Source organism: Diospyros lotus, chromosome 13, assembly GCF_014633365.1.
Source record: "Diospyros lotus cultivar Yz01 chromosome 13, ASM1463336v1, whole genome shotgun sequence".
Lineage (NCBI taxonomy): Eukaryota > Viridiplantae > Streptophyta > Magnoliopsida > Ericales > Ebenaceae > Diospyros > Diospyros lotus.
In genome coordinates this window covers 35,758,130-35,769,044 of record NC_068350.1, presented here as the reverse complement: position 1 = coordinate 35,769,044, position 10,915 = coordinate 35,758,130, and the positions used below count along the sequence as shown (strand labels likewise).

At 34.9% G+C, this 10,915-nt stretch overlaps 1 protein-coding gene across 1 annotated transcript; it reads right to left on the bottom strand.

Annotated features, from left to right (window-relative positions):
- Positions 1–21: 21 nt before the first annotated feature.
- On the bottom strand, positions 22–5,056 carry LOC127788355 (bZIP transcription factor 17-like). Its single transcript, XM_052316526.1, has 2 exons — positions 3,141–5,056; positions 22–701 (listed from the first exon to the last, which is right to left on the bottom strand). The coding sequence occupies exons 1-2, from the start codon at positions 4,975–4,977 to the stop codon at positions 259–261; spliced, it is 2,280 nt and encodes a 759-aa protein (XP_052172486.1). The 5' UTR covers positions 4,978–5,056; the 3' UTR covers positions 22–258.
- Positions 5,057–10,915: the final 5,859 nt, after the last annotated feature.

Below are 10,915 nucleotides of genomic sequence, written 5' to 3'. Positions count from 1 at the left end.
ACAAAATAGTTACTAAGAGGATACTAAATCTATGATTTTATCGTCCAACAATGTTACTCATGTCCATGGTTAAGAACTTGATGACAAGCAATTTCTCAAGAGTACATAAAGATGCTGATAAAGCTACATAAAGATATGAAGATAGCTAGAGGACTTGTACTCAGCTGCTAACTGTTGAAACTTTTAACTATGTACAAAACTGGATACGAAGATGGATAATATATAGTTCTCCAAGGCTCTGCGATTCTGTTCCCATCCTCAAGTAGTTACTAGGACGCCTGATCCCTTTAGCGGAAGCATACACGAATAAGTGACATACTTGATGCTGTCTATTAGAACAACAACAAAAATCCGAGGGAGGGACTTTGGTCCCATCACACTATCGCTGTCAACATCCCCGATCTCCCTCGGGTCAACAAGCACAGAAACCACCATCTGTGAAAGAGAATTATTTCCATGGAAGTTTTCTTCCTTTGTTGTTCTTCCTACATGTTCTTTGGTAATGTTGTTCTGAGACCCGGCAAGAGGAATGGCAGCCCCAGGACGAATCCGTCTATTCCGCCCCTTGGCGAGATGCGTAGCATTAGGCCGGTTGTCCGCAGAAACATTCATAACTGAGGTTGCTGGAATTATGGCTCCCGGAGTTGGTGAGACATCAAACTGGAACACTTCAGTGCACATGCCTGAACTCAACATTGGCCCTGCGAAGAGCATAGTGTCAGTGGTAGAAAGGCAACTTTGAACCAACAATAAAAAAAGAGCTTCGTTTTCTCCCTTATGGAGAGCTTATGCAAAATATCTTTGAAATTCTTCTATGTGGTGCCATAGTGTATGTTATTTGCAGATGACATAATGCTGGTGGATGAAACAAAAAAGGGAGTAAACACTAAACTTGAGTTGTGATGAAACAATTTAGAATCTAAGAGATTTAAATTAAGTAGAAAGAAAACATAATATATGGAATGTAAATTTAATAAGAATGCAAAATGGAGGATGTTATAATAAAATTGAAAGACCAAATCATATAAAGAAAAAATCATTTTCGATATTTGGGATCAGTGATTCAAAAAGATGGAGAAATTCACGAGGATGTCATGCATAGAATCAAGGCAGGTTGGCTAAAATGGAGAATTGCATCGGGAGTGTTATGTGATGGTAAAATCTTATTAAAATTAAAAGAAAAATTCTATAGGACAACTATAAGACCAATCTTGTTGTATGACTCAGAATATTGGGTAATCAAATACCAACATGAGCAAAAGACGAACGTAGCTGAGATGAGGATGCTAAGATCGATGTGCGGTCATATAAGAAAAGATAAAATTAGAAATAAGGTTATTCGTAATAAGGTAGGTGTAGTGCCAATCGAGGAGAAGATGAGAGAGACTAGACTAAGATGGTTTGGTCATGTGAGAAGAAAACCAAGAGACCTTCCTGTAAGGAGAGTTGAGGAAATGAAACAATTAATTAATAAAAAAAAATGGGTAGAAATAGACTCAAAAAGACTTTGAGAGAGACATTAAAGTTTGATATGAAGTATATGGACCTAAATGAAGATATGCCAAAAGACAGAAATACATGGAAGTTTAAAATTCATGTAGCCGACCCCACATAGTGGGATAAAGACTGGATAAGTTGTTTTTTTTTTTTTTTTTGGACGGGGGCGAGAATCAATTTAAACTTAAAGTTTAACAATAAGATTGTAGGAACTTGGTTGTTGAAGTTCTGCTGCTATATTTGTAACATCGAACTTTGGGCAGTCAAGTCATACTTCCAAGTGGTTGAACAAAGTAATGTGATGGCATTTAAGAAAAAATGGGCTTTTTTTAAAAAAAAAAATTGTCTCCCTATTTAATTCCCCACATCCACAACCACAAAGCAGCAGCGGCAACACAATAATTACAAGGTAGTAATGATAAGAACAGTAATAACAAGATTTCCACCTTAAAAATGACTCATGTAGTCATCCAACTCATTGTCATATACTTTTGTTTGTTTGAAACCTGCAATTACCTTAAGTTGCCATGTAAGGATGACACAAGTTGATCACATACAAAGCATATGCATCATGGGTGCAATATGATGGCAAAACCCAGTACTTTCTTTTTCCAGATCTATCCATAAAGAAGATGAAAGTTCAAGAAGCTTGGATAAGGAAACAAACATGCCGTATGAAATAAAAATGTTTCTATATTTTTTATTAGCAATCTTTATGAATGGAATAACCAAATATAACACTAGAAAATTTTGAAAGAAAAGTACCATAATTCCAATATGAATTATGGGTTGGCCAGTGGTGATGATGGAAAAGGAATAGTAATTTTTTTTTTTTTTTCGGGGGGAAGAGAGAGAGAGAGAGCACATTCATTGAAAGTTTTTGGGCTCAATTCTTGAACCTGAAAAATTTAGAGGGAGGAAAATGGAATAAATCAATGTTGTTTTTAGTGTTCTAATTGATCTTGAAATACTAAGACACGTTTGAACAAGCAGGTGATGGGACACAATCACTTCTACAAGTGTTCTGTTGGCCTTGTTTGATAAAATGTCCGGATATGGTATGAAACACTTTTAAAAGAGTTTGCACTTCTTATGTATGACCATGTTTCATTTGTCAAGTGATATTTGGCCAGATAACATAGCAAAAATACACAATCTGCGCCCCCCCCCTCTTTTTTCTTTTCCCTTTAACCATCAAATATTATTGCAGACTTGTAAATGACGCCATATTTTACACTAGTTAAGGCACTGGTCCTCTCTTTTGAACATAGCACAAAAGTTCACAAAGACTGAAGTCCAAAAGATTACAGCAATAACGTCCTCTAAAAGATTACAGCATAAAAATCAATGAATGTTGGGTATATTGCCACTTTGTGCAAGTATGAGTGTAGTGAATGCCTTGATAAGATCCTAGAGCCTGACCAACCAATTCAACAGTAGGAATCTAAACTAGAGCAACCTATATAAAGGTATGGATAAAGGCCTTGCACAAGGAACACGATCACACAAAATGGTATGACCTTTCCCGTGCCAAAACAATTTAGGCAGTTTAAGTAATCACACAAAATAGACAGCAGGTAAATTTGAATAATAAATCAACGAAACTAACTTATATTAAACTGTGAATGTGAGTTAACTGATACCTGCGAGGCCTTCCCGGAACCACTGCTGCAATTCACCATCAGCAGTTGTTGACTTCAGCTTATCCTTATCCATAGAACCAGAACCAAGAGCTCTTTTCTGTTCAGATGGATTCCTGTATTGGGGGTATCTGCCATTATTCCTCCCAGTAAGAGGGATAGCAGGAGGCCTGTTTCCCGCAACTGCCAAACCAGTTTCCTTACTGCTCGTTGTTTCATCAGTTTTTCTACAAGATGCCATGGATTTTTCACAAGCCAGAACAGAATGAATTATCAAGTTGCCATCAATCTTTACAAGCTTATCATTCCTTGGCACGTACAAAGAGGCAACAAGAGGTTCACTAGAATTGCCTGGCTGCACAAATTTGTTTGACGCAGGAAAAGGCTGTGATCCTTCTTTCTCCCCAGCTTTCAATTCTGATCCCCTACAATTATCTCTCCCACAATCAATTCTACTGGCATAATTGTTTCCAGTAGCAAATCTCCCATCAGAAAATCCCATTCCTAAGCTGTGCTCGGAAGTATTCAGGTGACCTTTAACATTGAATATCCTCCCACGATATTGATGTTCATAAAACCTATTACCAAACCAACCCGATCCACCATCCTGCATTGCTCCAAATTTCACGTTTACTACTGGCACCAACCCACCAAACAGAAGAATAAAAAGCAACAGACCAAGAAAACTAACACTTGCAACCTTCTTCGTTTTGCTCTCCTTCTTCTTACCCTCAAACTTCTTAGATTTTGGAGCAGAGGAAGGCTGCTGCGGCTTCAATTTGGGTATGGGGACTAATGGAACTTGAGAACCTTGTGGTTTAACAACATAAGGAGGACAGGGCATCCAGGGATAAGGCATAGCCGGATGAGGATGGTACATGGCACCAGGTGGTGGCACGGGGGCTGGGCACATGGCACCGCCACTGAATTGTTGCCGGAGAGTTGCATTTTCAGCCATTATATACGAAATCTTAGAGTTCAAATCTTGAATGGTGGAATGCATGGATCTTACCTTATCCTCTAACTCCTCCACATACTGCTTCTTCCTCTGCCTAGAAAGCTGAGCGCTTTCACGGTTCCTCATCAACCTCGCCTTCCTCTTATTTTCCCCATCGCCCGTCGCGGTCATTTCTCTGGGGGAACTATACGTCGGATTCTTGGGGTTGTCTTCCGCATTTGCCCTCTGGTACTTGCTTGTCCTCGATTCGGAATTAGCGTCTTCATTAGTATGCTTTTTCCTCTTCATCAAGCAATTATTGCCCTCTTCCTCCAACTTAATCTTCTGATCAACAACGCCATTCATGGAATTGGCATAGTTCGGCGAAGAGGCAGCCGAACGAGCGGAATTTTCCGAGTCCGGCGATGGATAATAGTTCGCAGCAGAATTATTGCCGGAACCCTGAGACGAGGCGGGGCCAGAAGCTTGCCGATCGAGAGCCTCCGACTCGGAAGAGGGACACGCCAAAAGCCCAGCCAGATCCGTCTCCTGAGAAGCCTCCTGCGAGAGAAACTTAGAGACGTCGGAGCTTCGATCAACGGCGGACGGGGAATTCAAAATCCTACAAGGCTCAACGAGGCCGCCGGCATCCGAATCGGACGAGGAAGGCCGGATCTGAGGAGCAGAAAAAGAAGGATCGTCGAGTAAGTACGGCGCGTCGGGAGGGAGGCCGAGATCGAGATCGAAGTCGAAGTTGAAATCAAGGTCGCCGTCGAAGAGGAGCAAGTCCGAAAGCATAGTGGAGTCGTCGTCATTCACCGGAGACGGCATCCAATCGCAGTCTGCGGCAAGTACGTTAGGGTCAGGAGGCATGGGTTCCGCCATAGACGGTGGGTCGGCCATTTTGGGAGCTTTCCAGAACCACAGTAAGGACGACGACGACGACTATATGGATGAGTCCATGTAGAGAGAGAGAGAGAGAGAAGTGAAATTGGCATGGGCTCACTCAAGATGGGGAAATTTAAGTTTCCCACGCGCCCCAAAAAGGCGTCACTTCACTTTTACTTAAAATATTAATATCAAAATATTAAATTATTTAAAATATTTTATAACTAAAATTAAAGAAATAAATATAATCTAAATTGAAAATAATCAATCAATTATATATGTATAAAGAAAAAGAAGGTTGGGTTGGCGCGTAGGCGGTGGGCGCGTGGTGGAAAGAAATGGAGAATTTGAAAGCAGAGGAGAGGACGTGTACGGGAAGGGAAGGGGTAGGGAAGACCACTTGGGCTGTTGGGGTTGGGCATCACGATTGACTCAGCTCTTATCTCTGGAAACTTCTTCTTATTTTTTTTTTTTTTTTTATTTCCGCTTTCAGTTCTCTTTCCGTTACGACTACGCTTGACTTTCCCCATACAATCCCTGGCGTGTTTGGCGGACTAGACTGGGCCCCCCTTTTATTAATTCTTTTCATTTTAAAAAATTGAGAACCAAAATAAAATGATGTATTTTGATTGCATATTGTGATTTAAAATTCTAATTTATTTATAATTAAGTTTTTTAATTTAATTTTGATTATAATTTTAAATTTGATTATGATTATGATATTGTTAAATTTAATTTTATATGAAATTTATCTCATCTGAAGAAATATTCTCACGAATCATCTTTTGATAATAATACGATTTTTTGTGTATTTCTACATATGATTTTAGATTTATAAATGGTTGCCTAATGTCATGAAATTTTGTGTAACAATATCACTTTTATACTAGTAATATTTGTTTAGCGATATTTTATTTTTTTTGTCCGTATTTTTTATATTTGGGTTTTAAATATTAAATTTTATGTTTGTGTGTGTAATTGATGGTTTGATCGTTATTTGTATTTGATTCAAATTTCTTAACAAACTAATCAGAGCCGGCCCAATGAGTTTGGAGGCCTTAGGTGAAAAAGTTTATCGAGGTCTTTTCAAATTATTAATTTACTTTTATAAAAAAAATAAATAATATACCTTTTTCAAAAAAAAAAAAAATCATCATTTTACTAAATTAAAAAAAAAATTGAAGTTCAATCAACTACAAAATACAATAATCTCTTACTAATAATAAATAAATTTTTAACTAAAATATAATCTCTCAGAAATAAAAAAAAAAACTACTAAACAAACAAAGAAAAATAAAACTAATTTTTATTAAAACCCTTAAAAGGTCAATACAAACCGAATAAAAAACTATACATTCTTGATTCTCCAAAGGAAACAAAACAAAATATTAAACTGATAACATTAAAAGAATAAAATTCACCAATAATGAGTAACTTTTCATTCTACAAACATATGTTGAATTATATTCAACCGTCTGTAAAATCAAATTTTCTTACCTTTTGAGATGCAAAATTACTAATTAAATCTTCATAATCAAGTTTATTTAATAAATTATGTTCAATAGATAATATAGGTAATCTATTCAATTTTTCTTGAGATATAGTTGACCTCAAATATGATTTTATTAATTTCAATTTTAAAAAACTTCTTTATTTGCAGAAACTACTGAAATTGAAATTGTAAACAATATTCCATAAGTAATATATACATTTAGAAAATAATCGACTCTTTTAATATAATGAAGAATTTTCATTGAACTAATTTTTTACTCTTGAAAAGTTTCTCTTAACATTTTTAATTCTAAAAATAAATCTAAACCATCTATATCAGAAATTTCATAAAATTTAAGAACGTTTTCAAGATTCAAATAATATTCTTTTAAAATATCTTCATTAATTGATTTTAATTTCTTAAAATTATATAGAAATCCATTTTTTTTCATATATTCCAAATTGCTCAAACCTATTTCTAATTGAAGAAATGACTTGATTAATTATGTATATAAAATAATCAAATCTAAAAGATTTTTTAGCAGATTGTGTTTTATCATTAACGTTTTTATCAAATTATTTTTCCCTACGAATAACACGTTTTTCATGAAATATGGGTTCTACTTCCATTTCATTTACAAGTTCTTTGGCATAAATCATAGTAGATTCAAATCTATTTTGCCTATAAATTTCACAAAAAGAAAGAAACCTTTTAATTGATCTATAGTAACATCAATATGCATACCTTCACTTTGAAAACTTTTATTAATTGAATTAACCGCATACAAAATATCATACCAAATAGTCATACCCAATAAAAATTCAAAATTCTCTAATTCATACATTGCAAGACATCTAACTTCATTCTTTATTTTAGGATCATCATTACTTTGTGCTAATTCAAACAAAGCATCACGTTTCTTTTTTAAGCTTGAAATCTAATTGTCTTGATACTTTCAATACGATTTTCCCAGCAAGTTTGTGATAATGATTTGATAGTTAAATTAGATATGTTATTCTTTAATATTTTCTATCTCTTAGGTGAAGAAGAAAATAATGAATATATGTGTTGTAAAACTCCGAAAAATGATACAACTCTAACACAAGAGGGGACAACATCAGAAATTACTAAATTAAGACTATGACAACTACATGATGTATATAATACTCTAGAATTTATCTCCAATAGTCTTTTCTGCACACCTTGTTGCTTTCCCTTCATGTTAAACCCATTATCATATCCTTGTCCTCTTATATAATTGATATCAAGATCCAAATTTTCAATTTCTCTTATAAGTTCACTAAAGAGGCATTTTCTAGAAGTGTCATCCACTTTTAAAAATCTTACAAAGTATTCTTCAATTATTATGGGACTAGTTGAAATATCCATATACCTTAATATGAGAAACATTTGTTCTTGGTGACTTAAATCTGGAGTACACTCAAGTATAATGGAAAAATATTTTTCCTCTTTAATTTTTTTTAAAATCGTACTCTTGACTTCATGTGCTAACATCTATATCAATTCACTTTGAATTTTATGTTCCAAGTAATGATTATGAATTTCACCATTTTAAATATGTCGGACATGTTCTTATAATACTGGATCAAATTCAGCTATCATCTCAATAAGACTTAAAAAATTTTCATTATTCACATGATAGATCTTTTCATTAGTTCCACGAAATGCCAAATTATTTTTAGCTAGAGCTTTTACCACATCAATGATTCTTTTTAAAACATTTCTCCAATGTTCTTTTTCTTTACTAATTCTTACTTGCACATCCCTATCAATTTCTTTACTCTTAAAAAATCTCAATTCTAAATCAAACCAAGCATTTATGTTAAGTAAGTGCTCTTTACTTGTTTCATTACTTTTCAACTTAATACTAAGATTTTTCTAATCATTTGTTCCTTCATTGCCAAATTGGCTTCCACTAGGTCTTGTACCAAACAGTTTGCAACAAAAGCAATAAATTTTGTCAAAATCGTTTGAATATACCAACCATCTCTTATAACGAGTTTTCCCATTTAATAGCCTCCTCGTATAATAAAAAGTGAAGAAATGCCTAGAAGTTTCATCATTCGAAAAATCTAAATCACTTTCCCTAATTGGACATTTTTTGACTAACAAGTCTCTTAATTTAATATCAATTTTTTCTCATCTTCCCAGATTATAGATATTAATAGAAACATTACTCGGGTTATTATCAATATCCTTAGTTTCCATATTAATTTCCTTTTCTTCTGTATTTTCTTGACATTCTTCACTAACCATATTATTATCATAGATTTCATCATTATAATTTTCTATAGTTTGATCTACCATCATCTCATTATCTCCTATTTCATTTAAAGTTGTTTGTTTAGTTGTTTCATTACTTTGGCTATTTAGATATCTCTTATTACTCGTGATAAATTTTTCAAGGGCGTCCTTTTGAGATTGAATCAAACTATCTATTCTACTCTTTTTTTTTTTTTTTTTTTAAGTTTCTCATACATTGATGGATATTTTCTATTAGAAATATTAACTTGGCGATAAAAATTAAGAAATTGAGTAAAAAGAAATGTATCACCTGAAAAGTTTTATAAGCTCCAAGTATATAGCAATTCCAAATTTTTTCAAAATTCAAATTAGACTCTTCAAGTGATTTTCCTCAATGATGATCAAATCAATTGAATCCTAATATGAACAAAAATAAAATTTTGAGTGTTAATTGAATGAAAATCAATTAAATATTAGCATTCAATTTCATAGAAGAATATAAATACAAATTGGGCAAATATGAAATTTTAGTTTTAAACCACAATAGACATAATCTTTGTAAAATTAAACTTAAATCATGGATTGGACTCAATTTCGAACAAATTAAAGCCAAAAACATAAAAGAACACACCTAGAAACAAAAGAGCACCAAAAAATATACACTTTAATAAAAAACACCCATACCACAACACCTAAAAAATAACACAGCCAAAAACAAAAGTTAAACTAAAAAGAAATCAAAGTGTGTACCGATTCTGAAGAAGCGATTGTTGTTACTGAAATATGAAGGCTGAAGCGAAGGAGGCAGTTTGCAACGTGTGACCTTGACTTGCAACAGAGAGAGAGGGGGGGTCAGAACTAACCCAGAAACATTGATTCACTGAAGAAGTGACCGTTGATGTCGATCAAACAATGAATGCAAATGCTGAACTATACTGTCAATAGACTCAATACATAGCACAATAGTAATACACTAATAGCGTAACACTAATTAACACAACACTCAACATATGCTGTAGCAAAGCAAGCAGTGATAAAGCTTGAAGCGAGAGAGAGAGAGAGAGAGAGAGAGAGAGAGAGAGAGAGAGAAGGGGGAGGGAGGGAGGGAGATGAACAAGCACATATTAGCTTAAAATCTTGAAGTTGAAGATTGATTTGACTGACAATGTTTAAAAACAAAGAATGGGGAATTGGGAAGGAAGATCGAAGGTTTAGATTATATATATATTGTATTTTAATTTTTTAATAAAGTATACATATATAACTTATGACTTTTTGACTTTGGGGGCCTTCTTATTGTTGGGGGCCTTAGGCGACCGCCTACTTGGCTTAACGGACGGGGCGCCGGCTCTGAAACTAATATCAGAGTTGTTGGATCAAACTATTACGTTTAACATATCTCAGTTATTGGATCTGCTTCATCATCATAATCATTTTCCTCAACTGGTTATAGGTTGCTCAGCCCTAGTCGTTGTCGCTGCCACCATTACCACCGCCATCGAACACTTTCTCCACCGCTGTTTGAGTCGTCATCGACCGATTGCAGCATGTTGTCATCGATTGACCGCCACACACCGTCACAGCCTTTACCGCATTCACAACACAACCTCGTCATCCGTTGTTTCACCCAGCAACTGTTGATGTCTAGACCTTTAGCCATCGGCCTTTTCCTGACTGCCTACGCCGACAACCCCCTTTGCCTTTGTCGTTGCCTACGCCATCTGTTGTCTACCGTCCATCACCTTGTCACGTTTCTGATATGTTTTTTCCTTTCTATTCGATCGACCGACGACATCCTTGTCTGTCGCCTTATCCTCGTCAATCATTTGCCCATTGTCGCCGATCGCTTCCATCGCCACTAGTGTTGCCTACAAGCTTTTGCCATTGAAGAAGCTTCAAGTCTCTTCTATTAACAACAAGCATTAGCCAACCCAAATCTCAGCCCAGATCTAGGTTGACCGGACCACCAGGTCACAATCCCATCCAGACCTTCTTTAGATTTGGTTAGCTAGATTAACAGATCTAGATATATTTTTTTTTCCCAAATTTGGTATTTTTTGATCTATTTTAATTGGGTTTCTTATTTACCAATTATTTGATATCATTCAAGGTTATTTAATAACTATGTTAAAGTATGGTACTATCTTGTTGGATTGAAATATTAGATTTTCGCTATAACAAGTTAGGATGAGTGTA

Excerpts from the sequence above, each read along its gene's own strand:
- LOC127788355 (XM_052316526.1), bottom strand. The coding sequence starts at position 4,977 with ATGGCCGACCCACCGTCTATGGCGGAACCCATGCCTCCTGACCCTAAC. Across the intron at positions 702-3,140 it reads GTTCCGGGAAGGCCTCGCAG|GGCCAATGTTGAGTTCAGGC; the intron begins GTATCAGTTAAC and ends TGCTCTTCGCAG.